Below are 23,723 nucleotides of genomic sequence, written 5' to 3'. Positions count from 1 at the left end.
TATATAAAGAAACCACCAGTTCTCTTATTTTTTTTCTTAGCTCCATGTGGTCTTGCAAAGGCATGAATGATTTAAGTTAAGACAGAAATAATTTCAAGTCATTTCTCTACAACAGATGATCTGTAGTTCACTTGTTCTCACACCAGACCCAAACATTCACCATTTCTACATTTCAGCTGTCATTGGTCTCTGCTTCTAATTATCAAACCAATAGAAAAAACTCAATCGATTCACAAGTTGTTTCCAGATTTAAATATTGCAGTAAAAACACATTTTCTAAGATGTAGCCAGGTTGTTAGAAAACTTAAGCTCGCAACTTTGCACATGTAAATTTTGAAAAAGGAGAAATTAGATGAACATACATAGAAATGTTAGAATAGAACAGGATAAAACAGAAAATAAGAGTGAAGGTTCTCTCACAAGGTTTTGTTTTCTTGAAGGCTTATAGTCCATGGCTAATATTACTGTTAATGCTTAAAATAATAATATTAATAATAATCTAGTTTATGAACCTACATCTGTTGTTGTAGTTGTGAGAGTCCATAAAGGTCACAGCCATCGGGTCTTCTCCGTGCAGAGTGCTCTGGTCAGCATAGCTGCGATCCATGGCATTCACCATATGTGTCATTTCCTGTCGTGTCGTTCCAATGGCGTCTTTACGTTTTTTAGCCAGTTTCCTGTCAGGGGCAGAGACAAACACAGTGAGGTGTCATACAAACAAAAACAACAAACATCAGCTGGCCTGCAGACCACCGCATCACTTTGCTTTTTCCTTGCGTTGAATTAATCTTCAAATCTTAAAGTGTAGCATGATTTAGCATGAAGTATGTCTCTTTTTGGTGACAATAAGCACAGCTGGGGGCTGCAGGCTGCTGATTCAAGATGCAGAGGAAAAAGGAGAAAATAAGAAATGTGGGGAGAAGAGAAAAAGAGAGGAAGGAAAGAGGAGAGAACAGGCAAGGAAGGTAGAGGAGAGGCTCATTTGTAAATGGCAGCATGTAACAGGCTCAGCTACAGGAGCAAAGGGAAAATTGCATCTAATACAGACCAGGGAAAATGACCTATGACCTACAAGTAGCAAAGGGAAAACCTGCTATGAACCTACAATAAGTAACATAGATGAGCTGTCAGATGAAAGCCTTAAAAAATACTGAACCCTATATTTTTATTTGAATGAAACATAATCTTTTGTAACATTATTTCTGCATTATCAGTATAATTAGAACAAAAAAATACTATGTAGGCTTCAATAAAGCAAATAAAAAACAAACAAAAAAGGAAAAAATCCTAAAAATATGAAATATTTGGTTTTCATCTGACAGCAAAGATTGGAAAAATCCCATTAAAACAACAGTAGTGTATTATGACCTTATATAGTAGCCCAGAGAAAACCATTTACCAACCAAAGTAACATGGTTATTATCATATGAGTAGAGTTTAAGGTCATGTCATAGATAGTCAGCCCAGTATTATAAGAGAACAGGAAAATACATTTAAATAATACACGATTTTATATTTTAATCTATTATTTTTCTTCACAGGTTGTTGTTATATTGTGGAAACAAATGGTGGCTTTCATGAATAGCAAAAAAAGAGCGTACAGAAACTCTTCTTTATCATGAGATCGTTGCCTGGCGAAGAAAAATAACAGCTTAAAACAAAACATCAAGGTATCCTTTTCAGGTGTAACTCCATCAGTGTGCGCAATCCACAAAATCCCAGGGAAAATAACTTTAGAGGGCTTAATATTTCGAGCATGACAGAACATGCAGGAACATTATGTACCCAGAGCCATAGGTGTATATCAGTTAGGACATCTCTATTGATTATTGCGCTTTTACACAGCCTTCTCAAGATGAGTTAGTTGCTCACTTGCATAGCAATTTGAGTCCAAACATAAAAAAAACAGAAACTCTTTAGCCAGGACTCAAAATGGCTACAGCTAGAAGCAATGACATCTGAGGAGGACTGATGAACAAATCCATTTTTGACTGTTGCCAAACTGATACAATATACGGCTCTGACTTCTTCCCAGTAGACAGACAGGTAGCATGCTGTGGTTTTTGTATATTTTACCTCTTGACCCCAAAATACACCAACTCCACCTCTAAGACCACATACACACAATAAACACACACCCATACACTCAGTAGGAACATAGATTTAGCTGCTGACCAGCTGTAGTTGTTTGTGTGTGTTTGTAAACAGAAAATGTGAAAACTGGAGAGAAGGAGGTATATATATATTATAAACCACCATATACCGCATATTTGTAGATACTGCATATAAGGGAGAGACATGGAAACAGAGAAAGAGAGAGAGGGGTGGCTGTGACCAGAACCAGGATAGATTGTTTTATTGTTTTTCCTATCTGAGTTGTAAAATTAAGTTGTGGATTGATTTTGAGCGCAATATACATATTTAAAATGTACTATAATATCTACTTAACATGCCTTGGCGTACATTTGCCATTTTAATGGCGGCCAAGACACCTTAAAAGTTTATTGTTAATGGGCGACAGAAATAACAACATGGCACTGTGTTCTACTGCAAAAATATACTTTATGTGGGAGTGGTTCAATGAAATATGGCAATAGATGGATTTATAAAGGTGAAAAATGTTTTAATAACACTTAGATGGTCTGTACAAAGACAAAAAGAGAATTTATAGACAGTTAAAGATTATTCTGTTAAATTTATTGGAGTAGATGCTGAATTTTCTCACTATTTTACTTTTTAAAGTTCAATTAATATATATATATATGGATATACATGTGTATGTATATATATAATCCTTTTATGGGACCTATACATAATTTGTCACTTCTTAATGTTGGCTACATTTTATTTGTGTAGTTTAGTTATAGTTTTTATTTTTATTTGCATGGCTAACAAAACACCCACATAAAAAAAACATCATATTTTTAAGGATTAAAAATGATTGAGCTGATGAGATAAAAAGCAAAAAACAAAACAACAAACCCACATTGGCTTATAAAGACATCTTATCAAAAAAGAAATAAATTAATGTCAACTTGAGAGTAGATTTTATCTAATTCATTTAATAAAGTTTATAAACAAATATCAAAACTAATTTTTAACCAATGACTTAGACTGCACCCCACATATTTTTTCAAGGCAGCACAAATGAGGAATTAGGGATCCATTTTGTTCACAGCCAGTGAGAGACAGGAGAAGAAAAGTAGAGAAAGAAGTACCCACAAGAAGAAAAACGCTCATAAGAACAACCAAAACAAAATAAGAGGCCATGTGTCCCAAACAGGAAGCCGACTGGTTCAGATCCACTGACAGGAAAGAGACTGAGCATGTTGTAGCAGAGTTACAGTACCATGATACCTGTGACTTGATGGGCGGATGGATGATCACATGACTACATGCACACAAAGAGCTACAAGTCACAAGTGCAGCATTCTTTTTTCAAATAACACGCTTAGGCCTGTGTCGTCCCACTTTGGCCTGCTTTGATCTGGTTTATGGCCAACATTGGCCTTTATAAGCCTGCTTCAGAGCAACTTTGGAGCATGTAGAGGACACCGGGGCTGAGGTCAATTCACTTTCAGTTCAGTCCTTTTTTAACAGAATCTGAGTTTTAGTTTATTTCTTGTTATTTTTAGATAGGAAACCAGCATTATCTTGCTAAAAACTGTTTTTTAATATCTGGAAGATTTAAATGTATAAAATTGGTTGAATCTTGAATCCTAAAATCCTGACCTGACTGACATGAAAGTGAACTGACCCCCACCCTGGTAAGGCGTCAATGAGGATGGCTTTGGTTGGTTGGTCAGAGCTGAAAATGTGTTTTGTCTTGAAAAAAGTATACTGCATCTTTAAAAATAACAACAACTAGCCACTAATTTGCCCAATAAGATAACAGCAGCTGGGTGAGCTGATTGTTCATTGGTTGTTTACTTACAGGTAATAAGAGTATGAATAGTAGGTCCTCCTGGGGTTGTGAGCCAATCAGAAAGCAAAGAATGAGACACAAGGGTCATGAATATGCAAATTAGGACAATACTGTCCTGTCCCAACCAGCAACAACAGAAACAGAAGAAAACACCTTTTGATTGCTACAACTTGAGGGTCATGCACGGGGTTGTTGGGCTATTTCTTTAGGAAAAGTAAAAACTCAAGTTTAATACTATATAAATACTATAAATCAAGCTAGGAGACTTGTGAAACTATTACAAAAATAACATCAAACTATCATAGTAAGCTAATCAACATGCAGTTTTTCTCTTCTTTACTTCTGGAAGTGTTTTATTTAAAATATTCATGCAATATTTTAATGCTGTGTTTACTGAAACTAGACGGTCCTGATTAGAGATTTAGCCCTAATCAGTTTTACTCAACTTTTACTTAAACATTTTGTCAAAACTGAAACAACGCTACCTAATCTGTAACACCACGCAGCTCGCTTCTCATAAAGCAAGCATGATGTCATTGCGATGTCATCATGTCCCACCATTTTAAAGATGCAGTATTGTTCAAAGTTGTAAAGGTTCAATGACAATGGAAATTGATCTCCCCAGAAACCTTTATGGAAGATAAAACTACTAAACACTGTCAACATAACTTCAGACTCAAGAGCGTGCTGCTAAATCAGCTGTCACAGTGGAATAATACATTACAGTTTAGTTACAAATCAACCTAAAAATGTCACAATAGAATAGAGAGACTATTTTTTACACAAATGGTGTGATGGTATAAAACAAACTCATGATGTAACTTAAACCAAGTCACTTTAAGAAGCTTTAAAGGCAATTTTCTGTTCCATGCAAAGATATGCAAATATGTTTTCTCAACTGGAAACAGCTGTCATCAGTTGATCACATCATTGTTGCTACATAATCTCACATATTCTCATAAATCAGTCACTCAAAAACCATAATTTCTTCAATGCAACCTAAGTTTATTGTCTATACTTAAAACCACACATAATTCTTCAAAATATTCCTAAAATAACACACCTTTTAAGTTGTTTTAAACCTGTCAGAAATCAACCTACTGTAAATATTAGTGAGTGAGGTGAATTTGAAGCTGACTTTAGTTCAAATGCATGAATGCAGGTTGAGCTCCACCGTGGCTGCAGTTCAGATGCACAATAACAACAGACACTGTCCATCCAGAAAATTGTGCAGGCAATTTCAGGATAGTAAACAACAGTTACCTTCCAAAAATGCATAGGCTTTTGATTTGAACCAATTTTCTATCATCAAAAAAGCCTCAAGGGACTTATAATGTTCAGAAAAACATGTTACAGTAATCAGGCCACTGGGGATGAAACACTGGCAGGTTTTTGGACGGTAGTGAGTATGTTTCAAACACTGTTGGGTATCATGACGGTGCAACAGAGAATTAGAATAAAAAGGTGAAGTTCAGGGGCTGCAAAAGCAAAGTTCTCTGGTGTCGAGAGTTTGTTACCAACCATAATTTAATGTCTAATTGTTTTTGATTTGCTGAGTTTGACAATGATTGGTTGTAATTGAGAGGCTGTTTTCATTTTTTGCTGACTAAAGCCTCTGGCAGGATGCAGTACTTTGTGTTCAGAGGAAATCATCTGTTCTGAGAGAGACATTTTCTAAAGTTGATGATGTTTTATCTTACATTTCTCCAAGATACTTGGTGGTCAATGAGGTAACCAACCAATTTATGTCTATTTTTCAAAAGTACTTTTCATTATAATAGAAAACTTGTGATATGAGACACTTGACACACATGTATCCGTCTCCAATATGCTAATTCAATTCCTAATTATTCTATTTTTAATGAGGTACTCAGGTTCCCTGAACACTGGATTTTAATTGAAAGGTCACAAGAGGAACGACATGTTTAGTAATAGTTAATTATTTCACAGCTGCACATTGTACATGAGTTATAAATGTATATGCACACACACGTCCTGGAAAGTACAAAGACATAATTCAACCTCATGTAACCTCACAGTTAAGAGCTGTTCAAGAAAGTTGGGGAAAAACAAAAACTGTGTTGGGGTGATTTTGCTATTAAAGCATGAAGCTTGTTCTCCTCATTGCTTCACCAACTTCATGATGTGATAAAATTGCACAGTTCAAATAGGTCAGTGTAAACTTCACTGTGGTGTGACATGACGTTGGGAAAATCACAGTAGCAGTTCATGAATATTGCTGCTGTGATGTTAATGAACCCCAAACAATATGTTTCACTGACTGTGGAACATGAAGTACTAGGAATCAGATCAGGTTTTGGTGGAGCCAAACAACCTTTGATAGAAAAAATGACATCAATGTGCTTCATAGACGTATAGTCATACCTGTTTATGACAAAAATATCCCTGATACTTGACTGTAAACTTCCTATCAAAGAAAATATCATCACCATGAAACTACCAGATTTGTAGAGGAAAATGTCACAGATAAGTGCACAGATATGAGTTATCTTCTCAGTACTGTTTAAAAGGGAAAAACCACATAGAAACTGATTTTTCTCTTTTTCCACAACCATGACCAGTTTGAACTACTGGAAAAAAACATCAGCTGCTGTATTGCGCTTAAACTGGCATTCTAACATTGTAGCTGTGTTAAGCCACCACATGGTGGAGACCTGCAACAAACTAACACATCACTGTGAGGCCAAACCCTGACGATACCAAGACCAACTTCATTTCTTTATTCACCTCATTTATTCACTTATTCTGTTCATTAAGCAGCTAAACAAGGCTTTTAAACATTATATCATGTATTAATTTGAAACATGTTTGTCCCAACCCACATTCAAGTCTGTGATCTACCTTTTCTATTTGACACTTTCAGAAATTCTGTGGGTTGTTACCCCTAAACTACTTGAGTGTATGGGGCCATGTGTTTGCTCCAGTGGCTTATTAAAAATCTATTTCTTTGTCAAATCCCAACCCCAACCCTAATTATACAATCCTGCCCTTCACTCTCCAACCTCCCCCTATTTCTTTCACAGAAATTGGGATTTCTTTCACAATGTCTCTCTCTTTCACTCTTAATTGAGTAGGCTGTTCTGTGTGGTTGTTTTGTCTAGTTTGATTCAACAGCTGTACTGTATAAGAAAAAAAAAAAACATGACCTCAGATCTTTCTTGCACTAAATTACAGCGAGACAGGAGTATCTAATTTTGGAAATACCGTACTTCACATGGAACTTAGGAAAACAGGCCTTTAGGTATTTAGTGCCTCAAAAACAACAAAGTTTAAGAAGCTGGTTCTAAAGGGAGATCAACGTTTATGGTGGATGGATGGAAGATGGTGTAACTACAGCAAATACTGGACCAACACAAAACAAGAGAATGGATTTCGGTGCACATTTGTGTCTGTGTGCTCTTGCATCTGCATGCGTGTTGGTGTGTACATGAAGAACTGTTCATGTAACATTTGCATTCTTCATAAAACTCTTGATTAAAACTGCAGGGCTTAGTGGGCGTGGTTATGGGCTGTCACTCACCTTTTCTTGACCAATAGGATGGCTACCAGCACCAGCAGTATAAAGACGAGGACACCAGCGCTGATCCCAGCGATCTTCACCACCCGATCCGTCTGTTTAGCAGGGTCAGGGATGACTTCTGGCTCCTCTGTAGCACCTACAATATAATGACAAAAAGCTGCCTCAGTACTTAAAATCGGTTTAATCTACTGGAATACATCCATTATTATTCCTTTGTAGTATTATGAGGAGTCAAAAGAATCAAAATCATAAGGGAAAGTAATTTTGCATTCCCATTTGTAAAACATTGGTGTATCAACAAGATGCAAAGTAAAAAAAACTATTCAAATGCCATGTCCATCACACTAATTATTAAACTAAAGGCTATTTCGTGCTTATTTATGAATGTGCTCTACGGAAAGCTGCTAAGACAAAAGACAGAAAGGGGCAAAACATTAAGGAGACAAGTGGAAAAAATCTATATCTTGAAGATGCTGAAGAAATGTAGAAATAAACTAGAAATACTGCCTCGCAGTTGTATGCCTCCACCAACCAGTCAAGTTACAGTTTACATCCATGTCTGTCCAGACTCATATAATATTTGTAGTGAAGACTTTAAAGGGATTTAAAAAAAAGGTATTAAGTGTACTTTGTAGCAAAATGGAAGTTATCACTATACTGACATTTATGATTCCGGTGAATCATTCAGCCCTGGTTCTTCACCCATTCATTGCAAGATCGTTTTCTCAGCTACAGTGGTAAGAAAACGTCCCTAGTCAAGTGTATCTGGAAAACTATTCTTTGTTGTTGTCTAGCTTGTTATTCACTGTCTTTCCCTTTGTCTCAGCTTTGTTGTTTTTGTTCTGTTGTATGTCTAGTTCATTGAGAGAAACAAAGAACAGTGTCAAATTCCTTGTATGTGTTCACATGTTTGGCCAATAAAACTGATTCTGATAAAACACAAAGTTGTAGCCGTGACAGTAGACAAAGCTTCAGATATGGATGTTGCTGCAAAGAAGCTACAAATTCTAAAATGTGGATGCTTCACACACATATTCACCACAGTTTCAAGGTGGGCACCCGAGATTAGTGTCACCAACTCAGTATCCGACTAAATGTGAAATATGGACTTATGGCGTTGAATAATGGCCAGAAAAGTGTTTTTGCAGAACATTACAATGTCACAGTGGAGTTGACCTTTGACCTTTTGGATATAAAATGTCATCACTTCATCATTTTATCCTGAAACTTTGTCATAATTAGTGTATGAGTCTTAGGTCTTAAGTTCAGGCCAAAAACATGTTTTTTGTGAGGTCACAGTGATCTTGACCTTTGACCACCAAATTCTAATCAGTTCATCAGTTCAGTTCAAGTGGACGTTTGTGCCATTCCTTCAAGACGTTTCAGAGATATCATGTTCACAAGAATGGGATGGACTGACAACCTGAAAACATAATGCCTCTGGCCACAGGTGTCGCCAGTGCAGAGGCATAAAAATTGACGGATGTGTGTAGTAGAGTTTTTATATTTTCTGTTTATCGAGTGGGTTAATGTTTGCTGGACAGCGAAAGTGAAGACAAAACCAAGCGTCTCTCACACTGCAACTTCTCCAACATCACTCACTAGAGTACTGAAAACTTTGCAAGGTTAGGGTTAAGTTGTGCTCTTGTACAGTGATTATTGTGGTCATTGCTGTTTGAAAACTGTCGACCAATATTAAAAAAGATGCCAGCCATCTAGGGATCCCTTTTATCGACAAGCTACATTTTTCTAGCTTTCAATACAGCTACTGTAAGACATTGAAATTATTTTCTGCCTAATCACAAAGTTCTAACAGTGAATGATTTTCTTTTGTAGCTGAAGAAACCGAAAGACTGAAAATCAAACATTAACAATTGAAATGATCTTAAAAAGCTCTTTGTCAGTTTTGTTTTTCTATTGCTGAGTGAGTTCTTGTCAAAAAGCTCCATGATAACAACCAAAGAAGGGGTATTACTTTACACTAAGACTTATAGGACAGTGAACTACACAAATAAAACCAAACCTACAAGTAAACCCAGCTTATTTCCAGGAACCCTAAAGCGTCTTCTACAGCCTTTATAATCTGTCACATTTCTGAAATATAGTTCTCCTGCACTGTCTGTAAGCGTGTTGAACAAATAATGAAGAAATCTTGGCACTGTAAGTATTTACGCAACCCTTCATCACTTCAGGCTGGTGAAGTATGCCACCTAACACCTCAGGAATTATGTTTGTTTTTTCTGAAGATATCTTTACAAAAAGCCCTCACATCAGTAAAGTGGTGAGTGTGATAAGAAAACAAATTCTGATGAGGTATTTAAATAGTTAGGTTTAATCATTCCCTGTGCTAAATATCATGTAAATATCATATTCCTTGTAAACCAAAGTCAGGCAAGTGCCAACACAAATGCCATGGTAACTGTCATTCATGATGCAAATATAGCCAAAAGTTCTGTTTGAGGAGCTCATTTAGCTCACAGATTAAAATATTGATATTAGAAGTAATATTCTTCATTAAAATGATCTCTATGTAATAATGAACAAAAGAGACTGCTTCTATATGCAGCCGTTGCTTCTACTGAACATCTTATACTGTGTCTTAATCATTTAAAATAGGTGTTTTATCGTGGACATCTAGGTAAGCAAGAAAGAATATCCTTGATTTTCTTGTTCAGCGTAAAGATAAAATTCTGTGAAAAGGCAGTAACAGAGTATCAGTGGAAGCTGACAATGTTTATCCCTGCCCTGCGCCATCTTATGGAGCTGGGTCAGTTGAGCAAAAAACACTAAGCTTTCTTTTTCAGATTTCAGCTCCTCATTCATTTTGTTTTATGGTAAGTGTACTGAACCTGTGAACTCTCTCCACTCTTACACTTGCAGCTTACACTCTGCAGCTGTAAACATGAATAACCACTAAAAAAGCCTTAAAAATAAAGAGCCGCTGACTGATTATGTGTCTAGCAGTGTGTCCTTTCAGAGTATTTCAGGTTATCCTTGGTGTCGGGCTCTCGTTGGACTCATAGGAAAATGCTTTTGTCATGCAATTTGACTGTAGCTGTCCAACGTTTCTGCACCGATATCACCATATATTACTTGTACTCAAACTCATTTCTGTTCCTGATGACTTCAGAGAATTAAATGAACTCCCTGATTCGTCTGTTTAGAATATAATTCACAAATGATATTTCAGGAGTTTCAATCATGTTGATCATGGACAGAAAGTCAACAGAAAGAGAGCAAGCATCTGTTTTCGTGCTCCTAAGCTCTACTTAGTGATCTGATCTCATAACACCAGAATAGTTTGTGCTGCAACATAAGAACATTATCGTGTATTAAGATAATCCAAATAATCCAACACAAAGACATATGCACAAAACTCAATATAATGCAATGCGTCTATCAAACAATAATCCACTTCTAATGCTAAATATCAACAAGATAAACATAATCTCTCTCTCTCTCTCTTTTTATCTGCCTCAATATTTGTGACCTTAGCGTATTATTTTGTTATAAAATGTTTCTGCTGATGAAATCTTTGAAATGCCTCCATATATCCCAATGCCATTATGTAACAATATTACACTAGAAAGTAGGACTGATAGATGTAGCATGAGCAGTAATGTGTCAGCCAAATGATTGCTTTTAAAGGACAAGGCTGGCGTTATTTTAGATTTTTCTTACTGTCAGCAAATCCCACGAAAAGACAAAAACCAACATCAGTACTTCATGACTTCAATACCCTGTCTACAGCACTCTACCCAAAGCCCATTGGCTCCTACTGAAAATGTGAATCTTTAAGAACGGGTCACAAATATTTAACGTAATTTTTTTAGAAAAGGCTAACTGTTGTTTTTGGTAAATCTTAATCACACAGGTGTAAATAGTGTATTTGTTAGGGACTATTGTCAGCAGTGGATTAATAGACATCTAGTACTCTAGTTAGTTATGCACAGCTCTAGCACAGTTTTCTGGATATACAGTACTCAGGTTCATCATAATGAAGGAAGATGTCACCCAGTGCAACAGCATGGCTCACTGATGTTTTTTTGGATGGCAAAGAGGAATAAACTATAAGCAGCTTCAACTGCATGTCAAATTTAATTTAAGGTCAATTATCCTTTAAAGTGTAAAAGCAGAGAAATCTTGAGATTTCTTGATGATGACCTTGGGGTTATTACTGAACTCAGCAAACAGATAACAGATAAAGGCGATATAATTTGGATACGAATCAGAGCAGAATTTACCAATGAATGCTACATTACTATTGAGGATACTGGGTAGCTGCTGAATATATAAAATACAGAGTTGCACTGATATATTGGCTGATATTAGCATATTGCAGATACAATGGTTTAAATATGTGTCTTTAAGTAAAAAGAAATTGTGAGAAATGCCAAAATACATGTTTCAGGTCATTTAGAAATGGCGTCTGCATTACATAGTTTGTCCACTAGAGAACACTGACAAGTTCATTTTTCACTTGTTAAATTCCTGCTCAGTGTATGTCGTTGTCATAATTCTTAAAATAGATAAATATCTAAAAGATCCTCAGGGATTTTTTTTAAATAATATGGGTTTATGAAAAGAAGACCAAAATGTTTGTTTCTTTTACAGGTTTGTGAAAGCAGCGGCTGATATATGATATTGGATTTTTAACAAACTCTTTAATATCAAAATTGGTATCAGCCTTAAAAAACCCTTTTTATTTTTATTTTTAAAATACATTTAGCAATCACCAAATCATTGTTTCATATCAGACTATGATCTAAAGGTTAAAATTCTTGCTTTTGCCTTTGGTTCCATGTTATGTAGCATTTGTGACTGTGTGGTTTTTTGGTTAATGGCACAAATTTGTATCACATTTACTTCTCAAGTTCACCTGTTTTTCCTGTCAGGACAAGAAACAATGAGAAAATGTTACAAAACAAGGCATAACAAAAAGAAAGACAATGTTTAAAAGATTCTAAGCCTGACCTCATAATGTCAGCGGTAGCTCTTAATGTCTGTAAAAATTATCCAGGTCAGTACACTAACACTCGAAACTTACCCCCCTCCACACACACACACACACACACACACACACACACACAAAACACCCTGGGGCAACAATGACAATGCACAATACCCCAGATGACCTAATAGGACCACCACCACTTAATCCTCCCTCCCGGATGCACGGTTGAGCGCACACACACATGCAGAGGGGCAGATAGAGAAAGTAAGGGACAGTCTTCTGACCTCTCTGTCCATTAGTGTGTATTTCTCCCTTATTAAAAAAATCTAAAATCCTCTCTGAAGTCTGTCGGCTTCACTCATACCTCCAACTCTTCAGGCTAAAAAGACACAGTATTATCTTTTCTAGCTGCCTTTGAGGAAGTAACCACCTGTTCTAATACCAACCACCAGCAATCCTTGAAATATGATGACACTGGAAACAGTAACTTCCCACACTTCCTCTCATTTTAGAGGGGAAACATGACACTTTACAGGCACCGGAGGGACTGAGCCACTCCTCTTTGATCTGTCCCACAGGACCAGTTTCATATGAACCTACAAGCTTACATGTCCTGCTCACATTGAACTGTGTGACTTGAAGAGAACAAGAGTGAACTCATTTCAATAGGAAAGCTAAAAAATAAACTAAAAATATATCAATTTATACAACAATTCCACTTCTTTTCAATCTGGGCCTTTTTTGAATGTATTTTTTTTTAATTGAATGTTTATTTTCATAGTGAAAGTACATATAATTGACTAGCAGTATTTACAGACTAAGCTAGTTTCCCTTGAAACGCTTTAATATAAATACACACCTAAATCAGCCTTAATGGTTTATTCTGCAGTCATTATGGCTGATTGTGCTAAAAATAACGTCACTTTTACTGTCTAGTTTTACGATCCTTCAGCACTAGAAAGGCAAATCAAGGTCTGTCAGTTGAGCGCAAAAAGTGATTATAACTTGTCTTTTCATCATGACACCAGCCACACTGCAGTAGGACCAAGACAGCTCGTAAACACACCGTTCAAATACATGATGCCACATTTACAACACCTCATTGCATGCTCTGACATCAACCTTTTATAGTTGCCATTTCATAGGCTTTTATCTCACACCTGCTGTCTCAAATTGTGGATTTGTGTCATCACAACAGGAAACTGACCGCGTCTAATGTATTATTAAAACATTGACGTTAAATTTGCTTACATTCACACTGATAAAATCAAGCTGTTGTTTGTTCATTAATGACTGCTGTCTGTCCAACCAACATTACCGTCCCTCCAGTGTGCCTTAAAGAACGAGGAAATTAAGGCTCAGGATGAAAATAACCTACAGTTACAGTATGAGCACAAAAGTGGAAATATATTGTTTTCATTCATCTTTTCACTTCTGTTTCTCATTCTCCGTTACTACTCAAATAAACACTAATGTTGTCTTCCAAGCTTTACGCTACCATCCACATGACTGCACAGGATTGTCGATTTCATTGAAAACATGGTCATGTATTTTTCTGTTTATCCTTCTTCTTACCCCACAAAGCTAAGCGACTCTGATCCATCAGTCGCATTTCTAAAAATCTTTCCTCAAAACAGTGCGTGTGCCTTCTGTGTGTTTCTGTGTGCATGTGTACTTGTGTGCGGCTGCCCAGGGATTAAATCTGCACCATTTGAAACCAGTCTGATAATCTATCAACATATGGCTGCTAGTAAAAACAAGATATTTAGACTGTGTGCACGTACATGAATACATTTTTTCTTTCTAACATTATTTTGTCCTCTTTAAAACCCATAATACAGCAATGCACTATTCACTATAGACACACCCTCACATAAGAGCAAGGGGCTGATCAGATTGTGAACACAGTTCAAAACAATCTGTAACATCATTCAAAACAAAATTATGAGCCGGAAAAACAACTGAATAAATCAGATTCATTGACACTAAGCAACCTAATAACGGAGGATAAGCATAGTAGATCAGAAAAATGAAGTTACTTTCACTAGTGACACTCACAAATTTATTCTGCACATTTCTTTCTAAGAAGCCAAATTCAGGACACATTTTGTATCACCTGACCTGCATCTCAGTGTCAAGTTAACACTGACATAGGGTCCTTTTTTGGAAGAAAGTGGTATCAACATTGACACTGTGTTCTTACCTTTAGTAGCCAGCCTGAGACACTGTGTCTTAGTTTCCTGAAGGAAAAAACACAGAAAGAACAATACCTCAGTCCCAAGTCCACACACATTACACTATACCAAAATGTGAGTTTATATTTATATTGTACATATAAAAGTGTTAAAAAGTGTTAAGAAGTCTGTATTAGGTTTGCTTTAAATTCTGTTTAGACTTCCATATCTTAAAAGTCATAATTAATTACAGGTAGAAGCTGTAACGTAGTTTAAGTGTAATTAGTGTGTCTTTGCATATGTACATACAGTATATTTACTCATAGCAGCAGCTAGCAGGTGAGAGTTTTAAGTTCACTATATGTTTAGTGTGTGTTTACATGTATAAATATTTATTTACCCGCTCTGTGCTGCTAACAGCTTGAAGGTAGATGTTGTAGTTCTTTCTTGGAGCCAGCGGAGGATTCCAGAAACCCTGGGGATTAAATGAAGGGATTATTAACTGTATATGAGGCAAAATATATGTAGATTGTTAGTTACTGATTTCACTTACTACCTCTACCAAGAAGGTATGTTTTCTGTCGTACTGGGTTGTCTATGTTTTCATTTGTTAGCGAGTTATCTCAAAAGTTATTAAAAGATTTCAGTTAAATTTGATGTTGAAATTGTTTTTTTTTTTTGTGTAGATTAAGATAGAGGAAATTTTTGCACAGACACTTTTTCCAGGTTTTCCTGAACTGTTACACTTGTTTGAATGAAGAAAGTCTGGCATGTACATAGCACATAATGCTTGTGCCAGGTCACTATACAGATTCAGATTTAACATTTCTAAACATCTGGATTGTGCAGCCTTGGAAGAAGTATTTGTTCTGTGAGATTTCTAGTATGTTTGGTTTTAAGTTGAACCACGTTTAAGACCACTAGTATTACAGTATTTTATCATGGACCGAGTTAAGTCAAACTCCATCCTCTAAGTTATACATTTACTGTAATTTCTGTATTATGTACTTATCTTTTCACTTGACATTTTTGCTACGTACAAAATATGTTAAGAGATAAAAAGGCTTACTTGATATGTCTTGTTGTCTCCCACAGTGAAGGGGAGTGGCTCAGGCAGGTTGCTGGGAGACAGCTGGGCTGCATAATAATATGGAGATCCACCACTAGACGCACTGTGGTAGGACACAGGTACCTGGGGAAGAGGATATACGTATTTACATTAAAAGTAATATGTCTATAAATCTAGCTGACAAATGCAATGTATATTCAGTTAAAGACTTTTTAAGATTTGCTTTATACTGTAAGACTCAGGATCCAATGGTCTATACAGCCAAAGGCTGGATATCTACTGCAAAATGAATCTTATTTAGGAAAACAATTCTTCATAATCTATGTATATTAAATACATGTATATTAGATAAGTTGTAAAGGTGTGTTACTGTAAATGTAATGTCTGTAGAGCGGATTAATATTCACCTCGTAACAGTCAGAGGAGGCTTGACGACGTGACCGAGGATTCACTTCCTCCACCACAATCTGGTACGCACTATAGACAAGTAGACAATGTAAAAAGTAATACACATGCATTATTAACTGAGTTTCTTACAAATACACTAATAGATAAGACAACAGAATGATGTATAAAATATTTCTAAGGTCAGTCATTTCAAAAATAGATTGTGTAGTTAAGTGTGTTATGTTAATTTTGCTAATTAATTACTGTTTATCACTTGCGTTTTTTTACACATGTCAAAGAACCACAATCAAAGAAACCTTGATTTGTGTCAATGTAACTCCAAGAAAATAACATGTTTGGCATAATTAGAGTAATAATGAATTGTAACTGTGATGCACATGTTCATGCTCAACCACTGCATTGTTCACAAAAACTACCAAAAGGAACTAGATTGTTTCTTGTTCATTTTCATGCCTTTGTGATTGTTTAACACTAAACAGACCTCTGTACAATATTATCACCAAATACAAAACAAGAGTATGTACTACAATGTATATGTAAATACAGTATGTGTATGTGCATACAGTACAATACCTTATAGGTGCTCCCTTAGCCTGAGCAGGTTTGAGCAGCACAGTTATGGTAGTTGCAGTTTCATTCAGAAAGGCCTCTGACCCATCATACTCATCTATTGTTGGAGCTGAAGAAAGAGAAAAAGTCTGTGTTAGTGCTCATGTATCACCTTGCTGTCTATCTAAATGTGAATCTGTAGAAATGCTTTTCTTATATGCTGATATGCTGACAAAAATATGACAAATATTTGTCTACCTGAAATGTTAGTAGTCACGTTGAGTGTGGTTGCAGGACCGAACCCTTTGGAGGTGGATGCCCGTATAGAGAGCTGGTAAGTGACACCCGGGTGGAGCTGGGAAAACAGGTGATGGGTGGCATTCGAGGGCAAAGACACTGTGAGTCCCGGCCGCTGGAGAGGCACTGAAGGGTCAAATGAACGCACACCGCTGTAGCTGATCTGTGGTGGGGCAGAGAGACAGAGATCTAGGTTTTACATGTTGTTCAACTACACTGCTGGCTTGCCTCTTTAGCTCTACTTATTCAAACACCGCAACAATTATTATTCCTACTGCTACTGCGAATAGTACCTCATATTGTATGATGACTCCGTTGGGTTCAGATGGTTCCTTCCAATAAAGAAGAATTCTGTCTTCAAATGGAGTTGCTCGTACTGACTGACTGGGAACTGCACCTGGAACTGTTAGCACACACACAAACAAAGTACACTTTTATTTTGCCATACTGTTGATACATTGACCATAAAATCAAAAGTAAATTCTGTTTTGTAAATGAGGGAGCTACTAGTAAATACATGCAAACAATAGGAATACAAATAGCTATGGCTTTCCTAAATCATATGGAAGTGCTGCATGTATCCCAGAGTTACAGTTCAGTTCAAGACCTTTCTTAATTTAATGTGTCTTTCCCAAAAATATCAGCAACACAATAAGGACATGACACGCCTTGTTCATTCACCTTGTCCTAACGCTGTTGTGTCGCCTAGACTGTCAAAGTACCTATAAATAAGCTGTGCACCAAAGCATCACAGTACTAGAGGAATTTACTTTTTACTCTAGCTCCTTTTTGCGAAAGCTAATATACAAACAACAAATAAATGTGAATCAATAGATTTAAAAGAAATGAGAGAGTAAAGAAAATGTATTTTGCATATCACACCATCTTCGTCAGTTTGGATGATAGTCTCGTCGCTCTCTTTTCGTCCCTCTGGATTAGTCAGAATCATCTTCAGACTCACATTGGTGTATGGTGGCAGGTTTCCCACTAGGTGGCGTGGTGCTGAGAAGAAAAAGAGAGCAGAAACAAAAACATAACTTTATTATAAAATAATAATGTATGACAGTTAATGCTTTAACATATTTCATGATTTCAGCCACTTTCAACTCATTGTTTTGGTCCTTCAGGCTCTCACGTGACGTGCGTTCAACACTAGGTTAATAAAACTTCATCAGGGTTCTGAGCTAACTGTTTTCTAAAACTGTAGCCATCTTGCTAATATGATTAGTATCTCTTTAACTGCAGACATCATTGCAGTGACATCACCTTTGAACACTGAGGACCACTATCTCCTCACCATACAGTATTTCTTTACTAACCTTTTGGGTCCATGTCCAAGCAGTCAGCTTTGCTGCGGTTGTTTGCAGTCATGTAATGGTAACAAATGGTGACGTTAAAGGTGTGACAACGAGTGATGTTGTAACCCAGCGATTCCCAGTCCACCGCTATCAGACGAGACCTGGTCTCAGCAATCTTCAGCCTCTTAGGGGTCCGCATAGGTTCTATAGACAGACAGAACACAAAACACAAGGAAAGAAGGTAAACAAAAATGGAAAGGTCATTTCTGACTTCCCCTCCACCATGCCGATATATTGAGTAACTAACTGTGTTAAACTGTAGCATTCTGATCAAAGACACGCAGTTAAGAGAAAATAATCATCATGCTTTGATGAAATAATGTGTAAAGGAACTTTTATGAGCTTCAGAAATACTCACAATTACATTTACCATTTCTGTGAATTGTGTATGTGACAAAAAGACAAAGAGTGCTGAGTCAACATTTTCCCTAGGTAAAACCAGAGGGTTTTACGAACATCTATTTCACTGCCATTCGACTATTTCTCAAATGCAATAACTTCTATGAGGCACCTCTTTGGTTTCCATCTTTCATGTGTATTCAGAACTGTTATTGTCAATATAATCTACCTTCTCTCGTTCCTGCCCAGAGCTTTAATTACCTTAACTGGCTCATTTAACCGGATCAATAACCCCCCAGACCTCACCCACCTCTACACACACACGCACATTCACAGGCAAACACAAATCTAAACCTTTCCTCCTTTGCTTTCTGCTTCTCATATCAGTCCACTATATTACAGGCAGCACATTGTGTCACAAATGTTTACCCAGCCAACAGTAAACGTGGGCTACTTTACATAAAGGACATACTCATCACACTGCTGTTTCTCCCTATCTACATAGACGAGCTGCCATTCTGTGTAGGGAAGTCATTACCTTTAGTAGCTACCGATCGTTGTAGAGGAGTTATTTCCTTCAGTAAGGGAACTACCCCTCTAACTAGAGCAGCTATCACTCCATCAAGAAGGCTGTTATTACTCCAGAGGAGATACAACTCTATCTAAGAGGCTTTTTCACTCACACAACTGTTACTACCTGAGCTACAAGGGTTAAAACACAATTTATAGTTCTGCATCATTGTGTGTTGAAGGTGGAGGCTACATAAGCATCTTCTCAGAAATAAAACAGATATTCTACATGAAGACCACAAGAACTGTGATTCAGTTTGAGCTGCTTGTGTTTTCATGTGTGGGTGGTATTTTACAGTAATGAGGGTAATTGGTCAATGTAGCGCTATATTTCATATACTGTTAGGTAGTGTAATAAATACCATTATATCATATTTCATAAGCTATAATATTTCCCTCTGACGTGTAGTGGAGCAGAAGTATAAACTGGCATGAAAAGGAAATATTCAAGTAAAGTTCAACTAGTGATTATTTTCATTATTAATTAAACTGCTGATTATTTTCTTGACAAGTCAATTAATTGTTTAGACTAGGAAATGTAAAACAAATGGCATTCACAATTTCTCAGAAGGTTTGGTGATGTCTTGTAATTGCTTGTTTTGTCTGACTAACAGTCTAAAATGTAAAATGTCTAAAAATATTGAATTAACTGTCATATATGAAAAGGAAAAAAAAAAGTCTTTGCATTTGAGAAGCTGTGGCCATCAAATATTTGTCATTTATGCTTGAAAAAGGGCTGAAACGATTACTCGATTATCAAAAATAGTTCATTAATTTTCTGATGATGATGATCGACTAATTGGCTAATTGTTGCAACTCTATAAGTGACTAAAATGTGTACTTAAGTACAGTTGATGTACTTTTACTAGCACAATGTTACATTTTACCACTATGGTTAACAAAAGATGAATCAATGTTTTGTAATCTAGCATTTCTGAAGCTCGGCTCACTCAGAGGTCCCCAACTGAGTGCAATGAGTTTTTGACAGTTGATGTATCCAGAGCACCAGGGTTATAATGACAAAAGAAAATCTCTTTTATCAAGCATAATGCAACCAATACAAAATATGCTTTGATTAACTCATATTCTGATCTTGCAGATTAGCTCTGAACGTCCCTAAACTAAAGTGGAATCTATTACAGTCGAGCATATTTAATTAAAAGTTTTGTTTGCTGTTCCTTGTCATAAACTGACAGGTCTTCCTTCAAAGTGATAGTGATTCCATCACCTGTTGATGTTTCTTCCTCTTTCTATCTCTATTTTGGTGTAACCCACCTGATGCCTTATGTCCTTCCAGGATTTTAATAAAAACAGCTCACCTTAAATAGAGACGCAAAGTCTCTCCCCAACCCCTCCTTGTCTCTGTTTTTCCTTGGGTCTTCCTCTCTCAGAGGAGACAACACAAGGACACAAACTTGTCGCTTCTTCTGACAACCCATTATCTGCCTGTCACTCACCCATACATGCACAGAAACTCACCGGCATGGACACTCACACTCGGTTATTACCCAAACAAACACACACATGCACTTCAGGTTGTGACAGAATCAAGATTAAATCTGGTCAGAGCATATATAGGTGTGTGTTCATGTGCGTGTCTGTGTGTGTGTGTGTGTGCACAAATCTCAATAAAACTTCCCATAATAAGAATGCATCGTCAAGGGCACAAACACAACTCTCATTCACACGCACGCACGCACATACACACACACACAGAGCTGTAAGCTGTAATACAAACATGTCCTGGTTTGCTCAGTCATTTACTCTCTCACTAATAAAGAGACATATAGACATATGAAAGAAAACGAGCAAGAAAGAAAAAAGACAGAGAGAAAGGCAGGATATGAAGACACCTGGGCTGGTAATTGTCTGCTGTGCAAATATTATTGCTCAACTGTATGTGTGTGTGTGTGTGTGTGTGAGTGTGTGTGTGTGTATGTGTGTTAATAGCTGAGGGTTCAGAGCATTTCATTTTTGCTTCAACCTGTTATTGGATGGTTGACATTTAAATGGAATGAAGGGGAGACCTACTGCCTGTCCTGCCTGTCTCTCCCTCTATTTCTTTCTCTTCCTCACTTGTCTTGGTCTTTTCCCATCTGTCTCTCTTGCTGTTCAAATCAATACTTGTGATCCTCACCATAAACCTAGCTATTAGGACACACACACACACACACACACACGCACGCACACACACACACACACCGTTAGGGCAGTGTAATAAATTGTATTGATTTCAGGGTCTCTTGATGCTAACACTGCTTCACTCGGAGACGGTTTTCAACATGGAATTAAAACTAAATATATGACTAGCTGCCTGTCACACACACACACACACACACACACACACACACACACACACAGACACACACAGACACACACACACACACACTTCTAACCTGCATTTCAAAACCCAATTCCCCTTCTCCATTATGCATTGCTGCTTATCTCTGTCTATTTACTGTAGGTAGTGAAAGTGGGTAGAGCAAGGTGGGAGGAGAGACAGCGAGAATATGGACAAATAGAGGAAAAAAAGAAAGAAAGAAAGAAAGAAAGGAAGAAAGAGAAAAAGACAGAAAAAGAAAAAAGACAGAAGGGCAAAGGGAGCAGCATTGAAATTGAGTAAAAAAAAAAGAGTGTAAAAACAAAGCAATGCATGGAAAAATGAAACTGGGGCTGGAGGGAGCAAAGGAAAGATAAAGGGAGCAGAGAGAGAAACAGGAGCAAAAGATGAGAGAGGGAAAGAGAGACAGAGACACAGAGAGGAGGAACGGGGAGAGACGATAACTAGTTTGGAATGTGGCCAAAGTCAAGCGGGACGAGTTCCAACGGTAAACCACAGAGGCTGCCTTGTCCCTTTCCCCTCCTCCAGTAGATAGACAAACGGCTGGATTCATGTTGAAACTAAAAGGCTTTGTTCTCCACAGATGGAGCTTTGAAAACAACAACAATACCAATAAACAGCAACAATAACACCAAGGACAACAAGCTGCATATCAGCAGAATCCAGAGGTTGGAATTAAAGAAAAGAAAACAAAAGGAAAGGAAATGAAACTAAATGAAATACAACTACACTAAGGGGGGAAAAAACCCCTGTCTCTCAACCTAAACCATTAGGAAGAGCCAAGAAATATACAGTAAGAAGACTATAGACTGGAAGGGATGGAAGCTTAAGAAATAGCAGAGAATAAAAGGGGAATGGGAAGGAGGGGTAAGAGGGGGAACACAGAAAAGGTTGACAGGAGATGTAGCTAAATCCAAGTTAATCTGTCCAATTAGTTCCTGGTAATCCTTCCACTGTCATGAGGAAGACAAATGAAACTCAATTCATTCATTCATTTCATCTCAACAGTAACTCTCACTTTCTCTCTGCTTGTCTCTGTCTCTCTCTGGGCCAGATTTAAGTACATGAAAGGTGCGTATTTATTTGCGCCTCACAATTCATTCAATTTTATTCGGATTTTCCTAGGTATAGCAGCTAATTATGAAATCAGCGGCCGCAGCCTTCTAGAGTCTAAGAAATAGTATAGATGTATTTCAGGAGAGAAAAATAAATCAGAATATATAATACCCTGTGAGTAATGCTGAAACAGAAATGCTCATGAATAAAGCACTGGTAAAAAAAAATTACAGTTACAAAGACAGGTCAGTAAAAGCAATGAGGTAGGAATCATTAAACAAGCTTCTAAGGATATGAGGAAGAAATTGAATTACAAAGAGGGATTCACCAAACAAAATATAAAGACAGAATGAAAAAAGCAGCTGCAAAGATAATGTCCTTCTAAGCTTCTTTTATACTGTTACTGTTACATTGTACCTAGAGCGGCTACGTGCACCTCCTTATAAAACATGACTATATGTCGGGATATGGCGGCAGTGAATAGACTGCTTGTGTTTTCACCTACAAGTTTCTAGTGCAGGTGGAGATTGTTGAGAGTGAAGACAACATGAAGCAAGTTGAAAAAAGGCTCAGTTATCTTCTATTACTAATGAAAACGTTCTGCTCACTGCAATCACTGCTATGTACCCAGTAAATGAAACACTGACAGCACAGAACAGTCTCATATTCAGAAATGAAACAAAGTGGACCTTACCGCCATGGCTCGTATCACAAAGCGAATGAAAGAATGTAACCGCAGTTACCCTGGGGAACATAATTTAAGTATGATACTGCCTGATCATGTATGAAACATGTGTCTGGTATTGCGGTGTTGATATTAACGAGATCTGAACTATAAATCAAAACCTGTCCTGTCCTGTCCTCTACAGCGGAACTGCAATCACACTCATTATGGTGACTGTGCAATTTCTTATACTTTATTCATTCTTCTTCATTACTTGTTGCTGTATGTATTTTAATGTAGAGCACATTGAGTTTACCATAATGAAACATGCTAATATAAAGAAAATGAACATGCTTTGCTAAGAGCATTAGCAGATTCACAGCTACTTATCTTGTTGTTTTTAATGTTTTTTGTTCTAAAATGGTAAAATATTTTATTCATTTACTATTTCTGCATTATTTTTACTTTCGATAAGCTG

At 37.0% G+C, this 23,723-nt stretch overlaps 1 protein-coding gene across 13 annotated transcripts in view; it reads right to left on the bottom strand.

Moving 5' to 3' along the window:
- ptprk (protein tyrosine phosphatase receptor type K) overlaps positions 1–23,723 on the bottom strand; it is a 117,176-nt gene that overhangs the window by 16,247 nt on the left and 77,206 nt on the right. For all 13 annotated transcript variants that reach the window (XM_044376469.1, XM_044376470.1, XM_044376471.1 and 10 more), the window contains 11 exons: positions 18,237–18,419; positions 17,800–17,919; positions 17,211–17,320; positions 16,879–17,080; positions 16,645–16,750; positions 16,071–16,140; positions 15,664–15,786; positions 14,995–15,069; positions 14,624–14,660; positions 7,467–7,602; positions 517–677 (listed from right to left, as the gene is read on the bottom strand). In XM_044376469.1, the coding sequence (XP_044232404.1) occupies positions 517–677; positions 7,467–7,602; positions 14,624–14,660; positions 14,995–15,069; positions 15,664–15,786; positions 16,071–16,140; positions 16,645–16,750; positions 16,879–17,080; positions 17,211–17,320; positions 17,800–17,919; positions 18,237–18,419 (1,323 nt within the window). The remainder of the gene's footprint in view (positions 1–516; positions 678–7,466; positions 7,603–14,623; positions 14,661–14,994; positions 15,070–15,663; positions 15,787–16,070; positions 16,141–16,644; positions 16,751–16,878; positions 17,081–17,210; positions 17,321–17,799; positions 17,920–18,236; positions 18,420–23,723) is intronic.

Source organism: Thunnus albacares, chromosome 16 (assembly GCF_914725855.1).
Source record: "Thunnus albacares chromosome 16, fThuAlb1.1, whole genome shotgun sequence".
In the NCBI taxonomy this organism is placed as follows: domain Eukaryota; kingdom Metazoa; phylum Chordata; class Actinopteri; order Scombriformes; family Scombridae; genus Thunnus; species Thunnus albacares.
This window is presented reverse-complemented; position numbering and strand designations above follow the sequence as displayed.